Below are 22441 nucleotides of genomic sequence, written 5' to 3'. Positions count from 1 at the left end.
CTAAATGAGCACTTGGAAAAAACGTGAGATCGATGAGAGCCGAACCGAGCCCAAAGCTTCCGCCTTCCCACTGCTGCAGGGGTGGCTCCAGGCATGCGAGACCTGGGGGCAGCAGCCCCGGGCAGCGCGGCTGGCTGTCCTGGGGCAGCAGCCGGGGTGCAGGTCGGGGATGCGCCGGCCGCGTAGAGGGGAGCACCGAGAGCCCCTCGCCGCAGCCATTTCCTGCTCTTTGTGTGACAGCCGCGGCGGCAGAGGGGCGGGCACCGCGCGCGGGGGAGGAGCCTCGACCGGCGGGGGGCGGGGCCGAGGGCGGGGCCGACCGCCGCGGTCGGCGGAGCGGAGCGGAGCCTGGCAGAGCATCCTGCGCCCCGGCGCGGGGCCCAGCCGTAGCCTTGGGCTGCTCCCCTGGACCTGCCGCAGACCCAGGTAAGCGGCGCTCGCAGGCCTCGGGGCCGGCATGGGGACCGGGATGCTGCGGGGGACGTCCATGCGGCCGTGAGGATGCGCAAGGGGCCGGCGCCCCTTCTCCCAGCCCGAGCGGGGCGCTCGGCGCGGCGCCCCGGCTAGCGCGGCCTGGCGGGGGGGGCCGAAGCCCCTGGAGGCTGGGGTCCAGGCCCTGCGCGGTCCCCTTCCCCCTTCGGCCCACTCCGGGCCCGGCGGCGCGGACCCCCTGCGAGGAGGCGCGGACACTCGACGCAGCTCGGGCGCGGCGGCGGCAGCGGCAGCAGCAGGTGCGCGGCCTGGGCCGGAGCCGCGGGCCGGAGAGGAACCGGCGCTAATCCCGAGCACCGGAGACACCTGCAGCGGCCGCGAGCCCAGCGGCGGCGACATCCCCGAGCCCAGGTATTGCAGAGCGCCGGCCGCCGCCTCTGCCGCCGCGGCCACCATCACCTCCTCCAGGGCCAGCGAGAGCCGCGTGGGCCCGCCTGGCAGACGCCTGGGGCACACAGCGCCCTGCGGTGAACGTGAGATGGGTGGGGCGAGGGCCGAAGCGCCAGTGTTTGGGGGTGGGGGTTTTAATGAGGGAGGAGGCAAGTCTGACCCGCTTTGAAGCCTTCTGGCCTACACTAGCATCACTCTCCCTCCTGGCTGGCTGTGGGCGGGGGAGGACAGGGGGAAGGGGGTGAGTGGGCTGACTCCCGGGGAAAAGGTTGGATTTTCTTGAGCTCTAGAGAACCGGAAAGATTGCCTACCTGTCTGTTGTAGCTTCTGCTTTTCGGGACAGCCCTCCCCTTCGATGGATGGGTGAGAAGGAAGAGAAGGGGGTGCTCTCTGTTTGGGGGTGGGGGTGGGGGCAGGAAGCATGGTCGGACAGGAGAATGGTTCTCTGTACAGAGGAGAACCTGGCAGGAAGGGACACTGGCACTGCCCTGGCCCTCCCAGCTCAGGGAATCTGACTTTGACCTCTGCTTGCCTAGTATCTCCAGCTCAGCAGAAACACTCACCTAGGGCTGATGGGCCATCTGCTCCCCTTCCAGCTAGGACAAGAAGGTGTCAAGGATCTTTTCCTGCTAGCTCCCAGGTGCCCGTGCCTTCCTGGCATGGGTGAGGAGACTGGGGTGGTCCTGCAGGCATGAGGGACAAGTTAGGGGAGTGCTCGTTCTCATACTGATCTTTTCTACCTTCTACCTGTGTCCCCCTTAGGGCAGTGTGTCTTACCTTACTTAATCTTGGGCACAGGCCCTGTTGTAAGCAATGCTGGTAACCCCAGAGACTACAGATGTTGGGGAGCAAAATTCTAGGTCCATATCCCTGAACAAGATTGCAAAGGCCATGAAGGCAGTTTTCAGCACCGTAAGACCTTCTCTGTGGCTCTCCCTGAGGCGTCCCACCTCCACCTCCATGTTCTGTGCTTCCCCCATTCTCCTGTGTCAAAAATTATTTTCAAGAAAGGAGCCAATGAACACGTTTATCTTTTAAGAGCTAAATACAAAAGAGTTTGCCATTCAGTGCAGAGCAGGTCCTTTAGAAGTCATTTAACTGGAAAGGAAACAGGCCGGGAGGCATTTGAATGGAAAACAAAGCTTTAAGTCAACATATTTGATATCTCTAATGGTGGAATTTCAGGCAGTGGGCTGCAAGCGGGAACGGGGAACTGGGTAGCAATTTTGGGGAACAGCTCACTGAAATGACAGTATCTGGCAGCTGGCAGCTCTGTTTGCTGCCGGGGCAGAAATACTGTAGGAGCGTGTGTATGTGTAACCATCCAGGGGTTACTGTCACTGGAAGCTATGTGTGGAGCACCCAGTATCCGCTTGCAGGGAGGGTGAAACTTTCCTATAAAGAGTCACTCACTGGCACTGGCTGCCATCTGCCTGGGCAGTTACTAGGCCACAAGAAGAGTGTGTTGTTGCTTACAAAGCTGGTGCTTCTGCCTAGTTCTGCACACTGAGCCTCTGGCTGGGGGCATTAGCTCTCTGCTCACTAAGCTTCTTTATTATATTTCCTGGCCAGTTCTGACCAGTTCTGGAGGCACCCAAGCCTGCCTTGTTCCGTCCCTGCTGAAAGTGGAAAAGGAAAAACTTGCTTTAGGCATTAGGCCAAGAATGGGATACATGATCCAGTAGGGTTGGAGGGTTTTTCTCAAATCAAGTCAGAGGCTGGCCCAGAAAAGGAAGACATGAATTTAAAATATGGAAAAGAGCCCCAGGAGAACACTCCATGTCCCTTCTGATAAATTGTGGCCTCTTGGGAGTTCAGTGGGCCTCCACTGCTGTCACTGACCAGCAAGCTGAATGAGGTGATGAATAGGCAACAAGCTAATTAGCATTGGAAACAGCACTCCTAGAAAACAGTACAGGGCTCTGGTCCCCACATTTGAGGATCAGCCTACACTATCACTCAGAGAGGTTTCTTTTGGCTGCTGTTGGCCCCAGGGTTCTACCAAGAGCTTCACAAAATGGCCTTTTGTAGCCTCCATGTGGCCGCCATAACAATGAGTCTATTTCTTTATCAGCAAGTATTAATTATTCACTTGTAGTTGACGAAACCAGACATCAGTCACCTCATTGGAGCCTTTGTAACAGGCCTTTGGTCTCGTCGTTCTGAGGAGCAAACCCATGTCTAGGGTCTAGAGGATAGACCCTGTTTTGGTAGTGGAGCATGCTGGACAGTGACGGGGAGGCCAGCAGGGGTAGGGAAGGAGCTGGTCCTTCATTGGGTGCTCTTTGTAAGTGAGGGATGCATGAACGTGTTGAGGGTCTAGCACATAGTGAAGTGCTATTTTTTTTAAAGATCTTACTTATTTATTTGACAGAGAGAGTCACAGAGAGAGAGGGAACACAAGCAGGGGGAGTGAGAGAGGGAGAAGCAGGCTTCCCGTGGAGCGGGGAGCCCGATGCGGGGCTCTATCCCAGGACCCTGGGATCATAACCTGAGCCGAAGGCAGACGCTTAACGGCCAAGCCACCCAGGCGCCCCAAAGTGCTATTATATTTATGTATTTATTGTCTTAATGTATTAATTACATAAGCCTTAAGAATATGGCTCATGTGTGTAGTCAACCCATAGCTCTTCCCAACCCCTCTACCTCCAGAGCCTTCCTGGATTTGGCTTTTCCCAGGGGAGTTGGCTTTGTGACCAAGAAACCTAGCCCCTGCAGGTTTCCCTGCAAAAGGTAGCCCAAAGAGTGATAAGACGTGGTATCAGTAAGGCCTTCAGATAGGAAGTGCTCTTGAGTAGCTCACTGAAGGTGGATATAACTTGAGTAGGCAGAAAGAAGGGGAGGGAATACACTGAGCAGAAGCCCAGAGGTAGTTCTCACATTTCAACACACAAACAGAGGTCAGGAAGGAACTTTCTTTCTGTGTGCATTTAGCATTTTGCAATCAGCCAAAAATGTTAAGGGCACGCTTCACTTCCCAGGCAGACGGAGCAGAGCCTGTGGCCTTCGGACACAGGATTTATCCTTGACTTGCTGTGTGCCTTTAAATCCTCCACTACCTCTCTGACTTTAAAAATTGGCCAAGGGAAAGCAGCTTGCCCAGCTTGTTACCTACCTGTTGCCGCAGGAGCCTGCAGATGAGATAATGTCTATAAATCCCAGTCTTAGAAGAAAAGACCATGGAAACAGAGAAGAGAAAGAGGTTTCTGAATGTGTGGCTCTTTTGGATGCCTGCCCTTTATTCCTAAAGGAACAATTTATTAATGATATATTGTGTGTCAATTTAGGAAGACAAATCTGTAGCCTCTCTGTAACATTGAAGCCAAGGGGAAACTGAAAGGCACTTTGTGATTCACAGAGTCTGTCAAGGCCTCTGGATGGCCTTGTCTGTACAAAGACACTTCAGATTTCAGTCAGTGGGTGTGGGACGCCTCCCAGGATGCAGAGTTTGGATATTGGCTTCCTAGCCATGGCCATTATGCCAAGGGCTCTGTGTGGTATGCCTCAAAGGATGACCATTCAAGCCATACTTCTTGGGCCCTGGCAACGGAAGAAGAAACCAACTGGGTACACATCCTTGAAAGAGATTGTTTTGAGAAGGCAGAGCTTGGGTTCAGGCAGAATGTCTTGCAGGGACCCTTCTGGCTGAGTGGCATTTTGATAGACTCACAGCAACTCAGAGATAGTGCAAGGAGAGAAGAAAGTAAACATGACCTTCTGGAGAGATACCCAAGAAGGACCCAGTGATGACTTCATCAATAGGCCTTTTGATTGTGTGTTTGCATCATCGTTAGGTCATCTTAGAGCCATGGTTCTCAGACTTTAATCTCTTCATGGGATAGAGGGATGTTTAGTATGTCCATGTTGTATGGTCTCTGTCTTCTAAATAAGGGAGGAGATGATGTCCTCTGCAGAAAGGAAAGGTGGTGGACTGGTTAGGAAAGTTCAGGAGACTTCCGGGGGTTTGGAACAGCTGCCTCTGGGTGGAATAAGAAATCAGCTGGGGGATGAATGAGAGGATTGTCTAACGTTACTGAGACCAGAGAATCTGCAGGGCTGACCCTCATAGAAGATACTCAGTAACTCAGGGTTAAGTGAAGGGATACCTGAGAAAGATAGTCAATTTGTGCTTTTAAATTGTGATTCCTTAAGACTGATTGTGGCAAGGTAGGAATGGTGAGAAAAGAATTCAGGACCAGGGGTCAGCCATCAACCTTCAAGTATGTTACACCTTCACGTGGGAAAGAGAAATAAGGACCTGCGTCTTAAGGGTTAATCGGTATGACAGAATGTTCTAAGGAAGTCCCCTCAGAGTCTTATAGCAATAAGGCTGACGTAGATGTGAGACCTTAGAGGACCATAATGTTTTAAATTAAAAAACATTTTTTTTTACCAGAAGACATGAATTTGGGCCACTCGCTAATGCATTCAACAAGTTGTTCATGTAGTGCTTATTAAGTAAATAATACGTAGCATGTGCCCTGATCTTTACTAGGGCTATGGGTCAAACTCAAAAAAAAAAAGATGACTATTCCTGTTTTTGGTGATCCAAAGAATTAGTGAAACATAAAGCAATTTATAATGCAGTAGGAAATTGTGGACTCTTAGACTGAACACTTTCAGAATCCAGGGAAATGAAGGTTTGGTCGAGTTTGGCTGGTCAGACCTTCATGGTGGAGGCCTATCTTGAATTGGGCCTTGACAGTGGTCAAGCATAGGATTCGAGAAGGGGAGAGGACAGTCTACTGGAGAGTGGAGGGAGTTGGAGCAAAGGCAAGAATGTCCATGGGCAGGTTAATGGCACCTCATACATCCTGGCCATTGTGAGTGTCCATGTTGGAGAACCGCGGTCTTGAAGGAAGCCCTTTGCCTGGGGGGTCCATCTGCTGTCAATGTCATTTTTTTTTTTTTTTTTTTTTGAGTTGGAAGGGCCCTGCGAGAGGCTCAAGTCCAGTGATTCTTAGCTGGTTGTTTTTGGGTTTGCTCTCTTTACTTTTTTAGTTATATGATGGACAATATTGACAGGCTCAACACACCACACCCACAGCCAGCCCCCTTCCCACCCTACCCCCATTTTCTCCTGCTCAGGGAAAGAGATATACACGCAAGCAGTGATAGCGTGGGGGCGCTTGGAACCCTACCAAACACATAATAAAAGTACCTGTTTGCAAACCTCACTACTTAAACTGTTACTGGTAAAAGTTGTGCACAAGAACCTTCACAACGGATGTTTTGACATCACGGTTGAGAACCACTGCCCGGCCAACCTCCCTATTTTACAGACAGGGAAATGGCTTTTTTAGAGTGAGTGAAGATGGGATTCCAGTCTTCAGAGCAAGCCACAGTCGAGTTGCAACCTCATGAAACAGGCCTGCACACTCTGCTCTGGTGGCTGAACCTGCCATCTCGCTCTCTGTTTCCACAGCAGAGGCAGGGTGGCTGGCTTCCCTTCTTGAGTTTGAGCAGGTGCTTCTGAGACGCAGCTCCTTTCCCCAGATAGAGGTCACGTTGGCGCCCCTCCCGTGCTGGCTTGTCACAGGCCCCATCGGGAGCAGATCGTCAAGCTGGCAAGCTGACCTCGGTGGCATGACCCCCCCCCTCTCCCCCCGCAAGAGGATGGGATCGGCCCTGTTGGTTTATCAACGGAAAGGCCCCCTCAACCCTGACAACACAGGAAGCAGCTGAGTAAAGGAGCAGTGGTGGCAAGGTCTCTAACCCTGCCAGGGTCTTTTTCTTTGCTGTAAACAACCAGGAGGGTAGGCCTCCTCCAGAGGCCCAAGACGTGGACTTCTCTGCTCTGACCTCACGTCCCTTGTGTGGAGAGAAGCTGCTGGGGTTGGGGCCTCTGTCCCAGAAGACCCGCAGTGAGGGAGTTAGGTCGCACAGACTACCCAAAGACAGTGCTGGGGACTGGCCAGATGTCATCAGAGATGCTAGGAAGGAGGCCTTGGGTTATTGTCTTTTAAAGTAAATTTAAAAATTCCCATCAAAGCAATGCATGCCTTCAGAAGATCAAATAGTATTGAAAGACACATAATGAAAACAACCATCCAGTGCCCACTTCCCCAGAGAGGCTGTCACTTCTAATTCACTGGTTCTCCTGGCCCTTGCCTCCAGATCTCTCAAGGATATGCTTACGCTGCCGTTTCTTGATTTATCTGTTCTATGCATTGTCTGTTTACTTCCTGCTGTGACAGATGAACGCTCCGCTTTCTTATACCATCCGCCTCCCTCCCCTGTCCCCATCTCCCAATATAGCGAGAGCTCTGTTTTAACCTAAATCATGTTTAAAGCATCTACGTTATTAAGACGTGTAAATGATGATCACAAGAGAGCTAGGTAATGTCCTTTGATTTATCTCCTTTCCTACGTGGCTTTTTTGTTTTATTGCAGAATTAGAATTTTCTCCCTTCCTATTTAATGTTACTCTTTTTTCTTTTTTTTTTACAGCTCTGTCATATCTGTTACTGTGTCAGATCCTCCTATCTTCCAGGGAAGTTACAGTGTTAACCCCAGCTCCGCCCCTAACTAGCCAAGTGACCTTGCACTGGTCCTCTTGTCTCTCAGCCTCCCCGTCCTCCAAGCAGAAAGAGAGCTAGGGAGGAGGACTACAAACCGGTCTTATTCTCATTCTAAACCTCAAAGCCCATCCCCCCACCTCAGAGGCTGTTGCTGTCTGAGAAGTACCCCCTCCAGGGTGGGGCAGCTCCCCCCACCCCAACTCAACAGATGGCAGTGCAACAAAGCCTGGGGGTGCTGGGGGTGCTGGTTTGGGCCCTGCCGCATGGTGGTCCAGCTCGTCCTGCAGTCTAGGGCCTGCTCCATGGGGTCCTGGGGATGTCTCTGTCACACTCTGGTTCTCTCCCATTTCCTCAGGTGATTTTTATTCAACATAGTCTCTGCTTGTCCGGAGCAGCAGCATGATCCCCAAACTCGCCAAGCTCCTACTCCAGCTCCCTCTCTCTTTGTACCACTCCTGCTTATGTATATATACCCAAAGCATCCCCAAGTACTCATGCGCATAGGAACATTTTTTGGTAACGACTTTATTTATTCACACACTCTGCCGTTCACCCATTTAAAACATACACTTCGTAATTTTTAGTATATTCACAGAGTTGTGCAACCGTCATCGTGATCGAGTTTATAACATTTTCGTCACCCCCAAAAGAAGAACCTTCATGCCCTTTAGCAGCACCACCTATTTCCCGAAGTCTCCACCTCAAGCTTAGGCAACCACGAATGACTTAATGTCTCTCTTGATTTGCCCACCCTGGACATTTCCTTTAAAAAGCATATTATGCTTCTTTCACTTAGCAGATTTTCAAAGTCCATCCATGTTGTGGCATGTGTCTATACCTCATTCTTTTATATGGCTGAATAATATTCCATAGCGTGGATATACCATGTTTTATTTACCCATTCATCAGCTGATGGACATTTGAGTCATTTCTACTTTCTGGCTATTACAAACAATAGTGCTGTGAACATTCATGTACAAGTTTTTGTGTGGACGTATATTTTCAGTTCTCTTGGGATTATACCCAGGAGTGGGATTGCTTCATCGGATGGTAACCCTACGTTTAAAACTTGGAGGGACTGCCAAAGTGTTTCCCAAAGTTGCTGCACTATTTTTATCTTCCTTCCAGCAGAGTTTGGGGGTTCCAATTTCACATCCTCACCAACATTTGTTATTATCTTTTTGATTATAGCTGTTCTAATGGATGTGAAGTGATAACTCACTGTGATTTTGATTTGCATTTCCCTAATGGCTAATGATATAATTAATAATTTTTATGTGCTTATTTGTCCGTTTGTCTATCTTCTTTGGAGCAAGGTCTGTTCCTATTGTTTGCCCATTTTAAAGATTGGGTTGCCTTTCTGTTATTGGATTTTAAGAATTCTTTATATATTCTATATAAATAGCAGATGACTTCCAGATAGTCTCTTCCATCCTGTGGATTGTCTTTTCACTTTCTTGATGATGTTTTCTGAGATACCAAAGTTGTAAATTTAATTGTGATGTTGTCTATTAATAGACAGCTAATAAAATCGAATAGATGCTTATCTTTTTTTATTTCATTGCTTGTACTTTTCATGTCATTACATGTTCCAGAGTCACAAAGATTTACTCCTGTGTTTTCTTCTAAGAGTTTTATTGTTTTGGCTTTTACATTTAGGTCTTTGATCCATTTTGAGTTAATTTGTTGTGTGGTGTGGGGTAGAAGTCCACTTTCATTCTTTCACATGTGGATATCCAGTTGTCCCAGCACCATTTGTTGAAAAGAGTATCCTTTCCCCACTGAATTGTCTTGGTGCCCTTGTCAAAAATCAATTGACCATAAATATGAGGGTTTATTTTTTATTTTCAATTCTGTTTTATATCTTTATACCAATACCACACTTTTTTTTTTTAAGATTTTATTTATTTATTTGACAGAGAGAGAGAGAGAGAGAGAGAGAGGCAGGGGGAGTGGGAGAGGGAGAAGCAGGCTTCCCGCCGAGCAGGGAGCCTGATACGGGGTTCAACCCCAGGACCCTGAGATCATGACCCGAGCTGAAGGCAGACACTCAATGACTGAGCAACACAGGTGCTCCCTCACACTCTTTTGATTACTGTAGCTTTGTAGTAAGTTTTAAAATTGGGAAGTGGGTGTCCTCCAATTTTGTTCTTTTTTGGGATTGTTCTGAATTTCCGTGTGAATTTTAGGATTAGCTTGTCAATTTCCTCACAGACACCAGCTGGAATTTTGATGGAGATCACATTGGATCTGTATAAACTCAGAGAGTGCTGCCATCTTAACAATATTAAGTCTTCCAATCTATGAAAATGGGATGTCTTTCCATTTATTTGTGTCTTCTTTAATTTTTTTGACAATGTTTTATAGTTTTCAGAGTATACATTTTATGCTCTTTTTTTGCCAAATTTATTCCTAAATATTGTATTATTTGTGATGCTGTTGTAAATAGAATTATTTTCCTGATTTCATTTTTTGATCGTGCATTGCAAGTGTATAGAGATACAATTGATATTCGTATGTTGATATATCCTGCAGCCTTGCTAAATATATTTGTTCATTCTAATAGTTTTTAGTGGGTTTCATAAGGATTTTCTACATAGAAGATTAAGCATCTGCACATAGAGATAGTTTTACTCCTTCCTTTCTAACATGGATACCATTTATTTCATTTTCTTGCCTAATTACCCTGGCTAGAACCTCCAATACAATGTTGACTAGAAATGGAGAGAGCGGACATCCTTGTCTTCTTCCTAATTTTAGGAAAGCATTCAGTCTTTTACCATTAAGTCTGATATTGGCTGTGGATTTTGTTTTGTTTGTTTTAGCTGTCCATTATCAGGTTGAGGAAGTTCCCTTCTGTTCCTAGTTTGTCGAGTGTTTTTGTCATGAAGGAGTGTGAGATTTTGTCCATTGTTCTTTCTGCATATACTGAGATGACCCTGTAGGATTTGTCCTTTATTCTATGCTATGGTTTATTGCATTAATTGATTTTTGGATGTTATTGTTGAAACAGTCATACATTCCTGGGATAAATCTCACTTTGTCATGATGTATAATCCTTTTTATACATTGCTGGATTTGGTTTTGTTGGGGAAATTTTTTTGAGCATTCTCTATCTAGCAAGCTGTTTACATGGATTAACTCATTTCATTTTCAAACCCTATGACGTAGGAACTACTTTTTTTTAAAAGATTTTATTTATGTATTTGAGAGAGAGAGAGAGAGAGAGAGAAACAGCATGAGCGGGGAGAGGGGATCATGACCTGAGCCGAAGGTGGTTGCTTAACCAACTGAGCCACCCAGGCGCCCCTGACGTAGGAACTATTATTATTCCTCATATCAGAGATGAGGAAGGTGAGGCTCAGAAACATGATGCCAACTTCCCAAGGTCACACAGCCAGCAGAGTGGCAGTCAGGATTCTAACTAGTTCTTCATCCCACTCTCACCAAGTAAAACACCTCTCCTGAGCATATCAATGGTGATGTGAGATGATTTTCAGATAATACCCATTGTTTTCATTGTTTTTATAGTTTCCCTTTTTTATGGCAAGTGATACTGGTTCTCTGTTAAGGATTGTAATATGAGCTTCCTTCTAAAATGTATTAAGTGAAAAATGGTAAGTCTTTTTAGACAAAATATTAAGTAAGTAATTGTATAGACAGTTTATGGATATGACTGCATATTCCATGTTGATTTAAGTTATCTGTGTTGTCAATAGTGAAGGAGAAGGAATGGGAAAGCTTGAAATGAAGACATGGCCAATTCAGGTCATCTCATTTCTCCTGTGTCATCAGGGGATTCAGATGTGGTTACGCATTCATCTGCTACTTCCTCAGTGCGTAATCTGTCTCCAGCACTCTGCTGAGGTCTCTCAGGTTTTCAGCGATGGCTAAGAAATGGCCTCTCACCTCGTGGAGGCTACACATGTGTGCATCATTCTACGCGAGGAGGGGCATCCGTGTTTTCTTTCACGGGCAAATGCAGATTGATGGCTGGTGGCCAGCTGGAGCTCTGTAATTCCTGAGGAGGATTCTGAGGCTGCCTGTGGACTCACTGAGAAATAAAGCCATTATCAATTAGTAACAGTGGCCCTGACATAGGAAGAGGAAGTATCGGTACTTGCCACCCTTCCCACGCAGCACGTGTCAGAAGAGGAGTACGGCTGATGGACCGAGGAGGGCAATTGTTGGGTCACACGGTTACTCTGTGTTCTAAAATTTGAGGAACTGCTACAGCTTCCCAAGGTACCACACTATTTTACTTTCCTACTGGCAGCGTCTGAGGGTTCCGATTTCACAGCCTCACCAGCACTGGAAGGAGCAATTACATCCTAGAGGGGAGCGACCTTGAAGGATGAGTGAAATCAGGTCATACGGTGAGAGAAGGAAGTTTATTTCAGAGATAACTGTTTACAAAATATTGAAAGTTTTCACTTTAAGTGCCCACATGTTAACTATTTGAACCATTTTGATGGAGTTCTTTCTAAAATATAAACAGGTTTTTTGCTATTTATGTTCCTTTTCCTCCTCTCCCACTTTTAAAATCTTGGTATCTTAGACATAGCAATGGCTTTCTTGATGTCTTGGGCTCACTGGCCATCTACTCATTGAATAAATCTTTTTTTTTTAACTTTTTTAAAAAAGATTTTTGTTTATTTGAGCGGGGGGGAAGCACGAGCAGGGAGAGGGGCAGAGAGAGAGTTGGGCTCCCTGCTGAGCAGGGAACCCCACCCGACCCAGGGCTTGATCCCAGGACACTGGAATCTTGACCTGAGCCAAAGGCAGATGCTTAACCTACTGAGCCACCCAGGCGCCCCTACTCATTGAATAAATCTTTATGTAGCTACAAATGTGTGCTTGAAACTGTGCTTGGGAGCTGGGTGTGAGTTAGACACACCTCCTGCCCTCAAGGAATTTGTCATTTAGGGCAGGAGAGAAGATGTGGTAAAAGGTGTAATAAAGCATTATGGATGCCACAAAAGTAGGGGCAAAGGAGGAAGTGAATTTGGGTAGGGGGTAAGAGAGTCAGAAAGGCTCCTTAAGGAGGTAACCATTCCCTTCAGTCTCCCCCCAGCCCTAGGATCATCCCGGCAGCACATAAAGTGTTTGGTGGGTTCTGCTGTGTACTGTGATATTGATGAGCCTGCTATAAGCTATTGAAATAGGTAGAGTTCTGCATCTGTACTTTGTGGCCCAGCCCCCCATGCCGTATGGTTCGCCTCCATCCTGCATGGCTCTGCCTCTCCTCTCCACGAACCACTCTGAGGCTTGCTGCTGTCAGCGTTGGGGCTGCGCCTAACCCATGGCTTTATTTTATGGACAGGCGATACATTAAAAGAAGTACCAAGGGGCTGCAGTGGGGTTTGGAGCCACAAGGTTTGACCACGGGATCAGTGGAGCATTCCTGTCCAACTCTTCACTTCCAGCCTGTTCAGGATAAGCCACATGGTCCATTCTGGTGGAGTCTGTGGAAGTCCTGTAAGATGCACACAGGTGACTGTGTCCCTGCTTGGCCCCCACACCTGTGAAGAAGCTGCCCCTGACATGCGGAAGGGTCTCAGCTGCAGAGGAAATACTGACCTGTGGAGCCACAACCAACTTGGGTCCCTGCACAATCTCCAACACGCCCAGTGCATACCCATGATGGAAAAGCAGGCTACACTCCAGGTTCCTTCTTTGGATTTTTCCTTGCTCAGTCAAATGCCGTGCAAGAACACTTTTTTTTTAAGGGGTACAGTCTAAGCCTCCCTTGTATTTACCTATGCATTTATTTATTTACATATATAAATATACACGTATTTATCATTTTTTAAATTATGTGTTTATTTATGTATTTATTTAGTTGCTTTCTAGCTGGATAGATTTACAGGCAGGGAAAATATTTCCTGGCCTCTTGATGTTTGTGGGACCCAAAGGTGACAGTTACCTAATCTTTCTAGGTTGGCAGAGTCTTGTTCTTCTTGGGGAGGGAAAAAGCAGCCAACCTGGAGGGGAAAAAAAAAGTAAAGTCCTTGGTACCTTTTATAAAGATACAGAAGTAGGTGTGGTCTAGAAGAAAGGGCATTGAACTGGGAGTCAAGGTATCCCCTTTCTGCCCTAGCTCAGCCACAGCTGACCATGTGACCTTGAAAGAAAGTTTTCACTTCTCAGTAACACTGCCCTCCTTAGAAAAACAGCAAAATAACACCTGTCCTCTCGAAACTGCAGGGTGGTTGTGACTGAGGAAATCAATACGAAAGACCTATAGAGTTGAAATGTTGGAGTTGAGATAGTAGTAATACCCTCCTTTTCTTTCTTTTTTTTTTTTATAGAATTGTGGCAATGTTTGATTCGTCCATTCACTATGTTAAAAAGAGGCCACCCGCCTGCTAACATTTCCCAAGGGCTTACTTTGTGCCTGCTATTGGGCAGCATTCCACATTCTGTAATGTTATATAATCCTCAGAATAAATCACTGAGGGCAGGGACCATTACTAATTATTGCCCTTTTAAAGGTAAGGAAACTGAGACTCAAGAGGTTAAGTAATATGCTTATGGTTATGTAGCTAGTAAAGTGGCAGATGACAGATTTGAACCCATAGTGCAAGCTTAACTGCTATACTTAGCCCGGTATTCCACTTAAGTAAAAAGATCTTGCTATTTTTCCTTTTCCTTCCAGAAAGTCAAATAGAAAATGACAATGCAGATCTTTTGCTTCCACAGTAGCCAGGTTTAGGGTGTGGTTACTCAGAACCTGCGTTCCCTAAGCCAGGTTCTCCTGGCACACATCCGGCATTTGTGCCCCCCCCCCCCATTTGCTGGGGGTCCATCAGCCATCTCAGCCAGGGTGCCCCTAAAGCCCTTCTCGGAAGCCGATTGCCTTGGAGCCCAGGGTCGTTACTTCTCGGTGAAACCAGGCCACTGCGTTTAAGCTTGTTAGAAAGATGCTGAATTAAAATCGGCCGTGAATGCCCCACCCCGAGAGGCTGCAGCTGTGTCTGGTAAGTGACACTCCCAGAACACAGTTCATTTTTAAATATTTTTGTGAATTTCTCTTCCAAAGTGGCAAAATGGCCACATGTTCATTGACTGGATATGAAGAATTATCCTCACTTGGAAAATTGCATAATAGGCAGGACACTTGAGCCAGAAAGCAAGTGCTTATTTTCACGTATACCGCTTAAAACTTCCAAAATATTTTTTTTCTTTCTGATTGATGTGGAGTTGGCAGTGACTTACAGCACTTGAGTTAGAAATGTCTGATTTCCTTCTCCCTGAGGCAGTGAATGATCTACAAATAAACACAGGAATCCATTAGAGAAGCTGCATTTACAAGGAGAAAAGAAAGGTTGCATTAACAGAAATAAAGACTCCTAATTTACTGGCTGGTAGGCTGTTCACTTATTGATTCTCTTCAAGGGAAGTGCAGGGGTTTTATTGTGTTAAAGGGAAAACCTTAAGGGTTATTCTGGTAGATGGGTTATTTTGAAGTGTGTGAAGTCCAGAAGAAACCCAGGGTGTAGGAGAAAGGGGAGGGGAAAGATGGTGGCAAGTGGGAGTCAGGGAAGGTGAAGGAAGGGGAGATAGGTTAGAGCTGGTGGTGTATACACTGAGCCTGAGGATTTCATGAAATTTTTCAAACAAATGTGAAATTGAATAGAAAGATAGAATAAATCCCTATGTAAGCATCACACAGCACTAACAGTTATTAATTCATGGCCAGTTTTGTTTCATCTGTTACTCACTTTTTCCTTCTCTGGTATTATTTGAAGCAAACCCCTATATCATTTTATCCATATTTTAGTAGGTGTTTCCAGAAGATAAGAACTGTTTTAAAACATAATTTTGATATTATCACATCTGAAAAATAATAACACTGTTCTTTAATATTATCAAATACCCAGTCACTCTTAAATTTTCCAATTTCCTCGTAAATGATTTTCTTATGGTGGCTTGTTTGAAAGAGGATCCAAACAAGGGGATGCACTGTGATGGCCTGTCAGTCCCCTATTGGCAATAGCTTCCCCTTCATCTCTTCTTTAACCCCCATGGAATTTATTTGTTGAAGACGCTGAGTCATTTGTCCTGCAGAGTTTCCCATAGATTATGTTTTAATACATCACTGTAGTGTATTCCGACATGTTCTTCTGTCCTGTCCATTTCCTATCAATGGGTGTCAAAGGCTTGATTGGGTTCAGGTGTTTGGCTTTGGGTCCAGCATTCTTTGTAAGGTGATGGTGTGCTTTTCCATCAGGAGACACATAATTTCTAATTGTCTTTCACTTAGTGATGTTAGCAGCAGGTGATGATCTGTGCCTATATCCATCTTAGGGGTTAGAAAAATAGGGATATCTTATTTTTATTTTTTTATTTTTTAAAGATTTTATATATTTATTTGACACAGAGAGAGAGAGAGCGAGTGCCCAAGCAGAGGGGAGCAGCAGAGGGAGAGGGAGAAACAAGACCTCCGCTGAGCAGGAAGCCAGATGCGGGGCTTGATCCCAGGACCCTAGGATCATGACCTGAGCTGAATGAAGGCAGACGCTTAACCGAATGAGCCATCCAAGCGCCCAAAATTAGGGATATTTTAGTTGTCAGTGTTTCTGGGGGAAAAAAAGAACTTCTGTATCTGTAGAGATTAACATTCCCCTTGGGTATCCAGTGGTCAGTTTGTATAAGAAAGACACGTTAAATGTTTGCTTCTTTCCTTTTTTGTACCTATTTTCAACATAAAGTTTGGTTCACTGGCATCCTCCAGCAGTAACAAAGTAATAAAAACCAAGGTTTTATTAAGTGTCTTTATGATTTCATGGATTTAAACGTATTTGATATTGCTTCAGGTGTACGGAGTTATACTAACTGATGCTCACAGTGTCCCTTCTTTGGCCAGTGGAAGCTGCCTCAAGATGGCTCCTGGGTCCCTTAGACACACCCCAGTAGTCATAGATAGAGAGCTGCTTCTTTGCTTTCTGCTGCGACAACTCTTTCTAAGTCTTTCTTATACATTTTCTGTCCCAGACCTGAACTGAGCTGTTTCTTCGAAATATTGATTCTTTTAGCAGGAAATGGTATTTGCAGACCACAGCCTGGCAGTAAAGGTGCTCATTGCTCATGGGTTGGTCATTGTGTGCTTGTCTTTTCAGTACACAAAGCTAGGAGATAAACACACGTACACATACATACAAACATACATATATATGGTATATTTAAAGTCAAAACAGGGGTGCCTGGGTGGCTCAGTTGTTAAGCGTCTGCCTTCGGCTCAGGTCGTGATCCCAGGGTCCTGGGATCGAGCCCCGCATCGGGCTCCCTGCTCTGCGGGAAGCCTGCTTCTCCCTCTCCCACTCCCCCTGCTTGTGTTCCCTCTCTGGCTGTGTCTGTCTCTGTCAAATAAATAAATAAAATCTTTAAAAAAAAAAATAAAGTCAAAACACATGCTGACTTCCTACGGATACCCCAAATTCATATTCAGTGCAATTTAGTTTACTTGGTTTTGTACGTCCTTTCTCTAGAGCATCAAGAATGCCAGTTCTCAACACCACCAGGAACGACAGAGCATTCCATAATTGCTAATTTGTTTTACCTTACACTGCATTCAAACATTCTCACTGCAACAGTTAACCAATATGATTACTAAAAAAAAGCTTGAGGTATTTTTTTGCAACTCTTCATCGTTCTTAGGGTATCTTCTGTCAGAAATTTATGAGTTTTAAAATCACTTGGAATAGGTTCTTTCTGTGTTGTTATGCCAAAAACTAATACACATATACCTTAATTTGTTTTATCTTACTTTTTTGGGGGGAGTAGTTGCTTTTTAAATTTAAATTTTATTTTATAATTATGTAAAATATATGGTTTCAAAGTCAAATCTACAAAACAAGGTATATTCAAAGAAATCTTGCCTCTATCCCCACCCCCTTAACCATATTCCTGCCTATTCTTCTTCCCCGTAAGTGGCCAGTTTTTAAAATTAGATGGTTTATCCTTCCATTGTTTGTTTTTTAATTGTGTGTGTGTGTGTGTGCACGCACGTCACTCCTTTCTTAGATAAATGACAGTGTATTGTACACCACATATCCTGGAGATCACCCCATACTTGTGTGTATAGATAGATTCCTCATTCCTTTTTACTGCTGCCTAGTATCTCACTGTGCCACTGTACCATAGTTTATTCAGACAATCTTCTGTTGAGGGGTATTTGCATTTTGCAGAGTTTTGCTATTGCGGGTGGTGCCGCAGTGAATAGCCTTGTGCAAATGTCTTTTTACATTTTTATCAACGTGTCTTTGGGATAGTTTCCTGGAAGTGATTGCGGGTCAAAGAATGAAATGCTTATACGAGCTTGTTAGATATTGCCAGATTTCCTTCCTTGTGCTGTCTCGGGTCCTTACCAAGGTCCTAGGGATGGAGCCCAAGCATTTTATTATTAAAAAGCTGTCCCTGTGCAGGGTGCCTGGGTGACTCAGTGGGTTAAGCATCTGACTCTTGATTTCGGCTTATGTCGTGATCTTGGGGTCATCAGATTGAGCCCCACATCAGGCTCGGCGCTCTGTGGGGAGTCTGCTTGAGATTCTCTCTCTCTCTCTCTCTCTCTCTCTCCCCCTCTGCCCCCCATCAAATAAATAAAATAAATCTTAAAAAAAAAAAAAAAAAGCCGTGCCTGTAAGTACTTTGGCATAAGCAGGACCAATAGGACCAACAATCACTGAAGCGTAGCATTTGAAAAGACCTAGCACAGGGCACCCGACTCTGTCGGTTAAGCATCTGCCTTCAGCTCAGGTCATGGTCCCAGGGTCCTGGGATCGAGTCCCGCATCGGGCTCCCTGCTCAGTGGAAAGCCTGCTTCTCCCTTTTCCTCTGTCTGCCACTCCCCCCTGCTTGTGCTCTGTCTCTGTCAAATAAATAAATAAGATCTTTTTTTTTTTTTTTTTAAAGAAAAGACCTAGCACAGAGATAGACCTCCTGTCAGTACGTGCAGCCTTGCAATGTGAACCTCAGCACTTGGAAGGAAGCACAAAATCTGGAGCTGGGGACACCTGGGTTCCAACCCCAGCCCCACACTTACCAGCACTTGACCTTGTGAAAATTACTTAAATTCTGAGCTTCTGTTGGCCCTTCTGTAAAATGGGAATAATCATAGCACCTACCTTCACAAGGTTGATGCAAGATTAAAATAGTGGAGTGCTTGGCAGAGTATAAGGGCTAAAGAAATGTTAGTTTTTTTATTATTATTACTACTATTATTATTATTATTATTTGAATTAATGAAGAGACTTATTAGGGCTTTGGAGCTTGTAGATCATCATGCTCTATAAAATTATTAATCCCTCCTATAAAATGAACATCATACTAATGTAAGAAGGGAGACAATTTTTTGTGTGTTGATTGGCAAATGGTTTTGCTATAGAATTGGATGCTGCCCTTAGAACTCAGGGGAGAGAACAGGAAAAAGCATAGGTATGGAGAGGACCTAAAACCACCCTGATGAGGCCAAGTGCCTGCAGAGGACAGAGGGGAAGTCTCTTCTGAGCTCCCCAAGCCCTCCTTGGACATCCCTGTTGCCACCGGGCATGATGGGGAGGTGTGTTAGAAGACTCAGTGAAGTGTGCAGCTTCATTAGCTGCTCAGCCCTGACCTGCCCTCCCAGCTGTGGGCCGGACAGAGACACCATGCCTTTGGGTACACTCTGCGGCCCCTAGACCCAGCTGTCATGTCTGTGGCCCTTTTCTGCCCTGGTGTCGGACATCACATTTCCTGACAAGCGATCAAGACACATTCTCTGACACTTCAAAACTCCAGCCTGCAAGCCCTTCTCACACTTGCCTGAGATCAGGGAAGGGAGGGGACGGGTGCTCTGACCGTCAGCACAGTGGGCTTTCTCTTCCTTTCCTTATTCAAGCATGCTAACGGGGCAGCTCCTTATTATTAATCTTATGAAATTCAGTCTTTAGACTTTTGTTCAGTTGGTCTACTCTTTGTTTTGCTCTGCTTTGTACTTTGCTTCATTTATTTCTGCTTTTGTAATGATCAGTCCCTGCACTCTCATTTCTTTGGGTTGATTTCTATTCTTTTTTTAGATTTTTGAGTGAAAATTAGGTTCATTTAGTTTCACTTTCTTATTTTCTGCTAAATGCATTTAAGACGTTTATTTATGTTCTCTTCCAGTTCTAAATATTTTATGATTTCTATCTGAATTTTCTCTTCAGCGATGAAGTATGTTTTTTGAAGTATGTTTTCACAAATCTTCATAGGTATGGGTGTTTTTTTGGCTGCGATTTGCATTATTGATTTCTAATTGTATTCATGGTAATCAGTGAATGTGACTTCTAGGATGTCATGTTTGGGGGAACTCGTGAGAACCTGTTCTATGGCCTAAATCGTGATCTTTTTTTTAATCAGCATCTCACGTAGGCTTTGAAAAAAATGAGTATTCTGTTTGCTGGGTGCTGAGTCCTTAAAATAGTAGTTAGCTCGGCTTGGGTAAGCACGTCTTCAGATCCCCTTCAGCCTCACTGCCAGATGAAGCTCTCGTCAAAGCCACTGCGCTCTGCCAGGGTCCAAGACACAAAAATGTCCATTTAGGACTGATTTGTTTGGTGTGCCTCACAAAACCTCTCCAGGCCAAGGAAGATCATGGCGCTTCCATTTTTGCAAATAACGTTAAACGTGTAGGAGTCTGAATTCTTTTAGTTCCAGCTTACTTGGCTTGTAAAATGTAGGCCCTGGTTTCAAGTGGAGAATCTTGACTATTTTCGTTACAGGTATTTGTGCTGTGCAGTGATTTAGGAGCGGAACGGATGCGTATCCTCACGAAGAACCAAAGTTGGGGGCTGGCTGTGGCCCACGTCCAGCATCAGGCCCATTTGAGGTGCCTGGGCCTTTGTCACGGTGGTTGTCTGGGTGCCCCATAACTGTGCTGAGCCTTGTTTCTTCGTCAGTTCTGTGGCTCTAATACCACCTGCCATGTTGATCACAGAGGGTTGTGGTGAGGCTCCGTCCAGACAATAGACGATCAAAAAAAAAAAACCCAGTACTTTGTAAACTGTAAAGAGATCTTCCAGTATCAGGTACAGGTTGCAGGCACCTTGTGAAGAAGGAGCGAGTGGAAGTGGTCTCCGTGCATGTAAACCGTCTTTATTCTCTGGAAGGAGCCTCAACAGGGGGAGGTTGAGAAACCCCTGGAGGCCCCTGACATCCTTTCCCCTCGGTGCAGAATCCGGCAACCGTAGCCATGACCACCCACGTCACCCTGGAGGATGCCCTGTCCAACGTGGACCTGCTGGAAGAGCTGCCCCTCCCCGACCAGCAGCCATGCATCGAGCCGCCGCCATCGTCCATCATGTACCAGGTCCGTCCGCCCAGAGCGCAGGGGCGGTCGGGAACTCCGGATGCCCTAAGATGGCTTGCCCTGAAGGCCTGGGGAAGGGGGCTGTCTGCCTCTAAAAGGTGACGGGCCCTGAGCTGATGGAGTCCCCTGTGCCCTGGTGGAGCTGAGTATGAGGAATAGATTAGCTAGTAAACGTATACCAGGGCTGTCTCTCCTCCCCAGGGAAGGCTTGTTGATCTGCTCTGACTCCAAATACCTTCCCGGCTGTTCTTGCTGCAGCACCAACCAAGGATTTGGCAGCTCTCATCTCATGAATTAAATATTACAATTTAGAAACCCCTAGAGCCTGCCTGGGTAATTACTTTTCCTTCATGTATGTGAAAAGAGCTTTTAGCTCCCCATAGCTGCTAATGGCTCAGGGAAGCCAGTCACCATTGTTTGCTTTTGCCTGGGCTTGTGATAAACCATGATCAGATTGCTTAAAACCATGACACCCCCCCCTCCACCTCAGGGCATGCCGGGAAGGGCATCGGTGTAGCTAGAGTCAGCCTCACAAACAGCCCCTCGTCCGGGCGTGCTGGGTGAGTATGCCACGTGAGGAAAGAATAAGTTAATACAAAATTTTTAGCTCTATTTGACCTTTTGTAGGTTCTGGGACTGCTGAGACTAAATATGAATGCATAATATATTTGTAATTTTGTTCAGTAGTTAGATTTTATTAAGCACATTCCTGAAGATTCAAGTCACAGACTTGGCTTATTCACATTTTCTAACCCAGGTTAAATTTTTAATTACATAAATATCTTTTTTATTACAAGCAATACTGAAAAGTATAGCAAGTGATTTCCCTGTAACTGTGGCTACACACATACACACACACACACCATTTTACCATATATGATATAACATGTATTATACATAGATATAGATATAGATATAGATATTTTAACCAAAAGGGAACCATACTATATATATTGCTCTATGATTTGGCTTTTTTTTTTTTAAAGATTTTATTTATTTATTTGACAGAGAGAATGAGAGAGAGAGCACATGAGAGGGGGGAGGGTCAGAGGGAGAAGTAGACTCCCTGCCGAGCAGGGAGCCCGATGCGGGACTCGATCCAGGGACTCCAGGATCATGACCTGAGCTGAAGGCAGTCGCTTAACCAACTGAGCCACCCAGGTGCCCCTGATTTGGCTTTTTTAACTTAAAATTTATTATGGGTATTTTTCCATGACAATAGTACAATGCCACCATTTTATTTTTAACCACCACCTAGCTCTTATAAGTCCATCACATGGATATACTACTATTTATTTAGCCTTTTGCTGTTAATGGACATTTGGATGGTTTCCAGTTTTTCTGTCACAAAAAATGCTGCAGTTATCATCCTTGTACATAAGCATCTGCAACCTCAGGTGAGTATTTTTGCAACTGCCGGATGAAAGCAATGCACATCTTAACTTTTAACAGCTATTTAGGTTTCTCTAGTTTAAGCATTTACTTCCAAGGCTCGGGCAACCTGGGGAAGCAGATGCGGGTCCTGTCTAGCCGGCGCCTGCCCAGTGTGAGTCAGAGTGGGATTTTCTTGGGGGAAGATCAGAGGACGATATGGAGATAGGTTTCCCCAGAGACCTGTGGCATTTTTTTTTTGACAGTGGTTTGGACTCATTTTTGTACACCCAGCCACCTTGGACTCGTTTTCCAACAAACAAATGTTTCTGTCCTCTAA

General features: G+C 45.6%; 1 protein-coding gene across 6 annotated transcripts in view; it reads left to right on the top strand.

The window, feature by feature from the left end:
* The first annotated feature begins 20515 nt into the window (after nt 1–20515).
* CYFIP2 (cytoplasmic FMR1 interacting protein 2) overlaps nt 20516–22441 on the top strand; it is a 108125-nt gene continuing 106199 nt past the window's right edge. For all 6 annotated transcript variants that reach the window (XM_044917132.1, XM_044917133.1, XM_044917136.1 and 3 more), the window contains exon 1: nt 20516–20730. In XM_044917132.1, the coding sequence (XP_044773067.1) occupies nt 20614–20730 (117 nt within the window). In that variant the 5' untranslated portion in view covers nt 20516–20613. The remainder of the gene's footprint in view (nt 20731–22441) is intronic.

Source organism: Neomonachus schauinslandi, chromosome 7 (assembly GCF_002201575.2).
Source record: "Neomonachus schauinslandi chromosome 7, ASM220157v2, whole genome shotgun sequence".
Classification (NCBI taxonomy): domain Eukaryota; kingdom Metazoa; phylum Chordata; class Mammalia; order Carnivora; family Phocidae; genus Neomonachus; species Neomonachus schauinslandi.
Note: the sequence above shows the minus strand (reverse complement) of the source record. Positions and strands in the feature narration are given on the sequence as shown.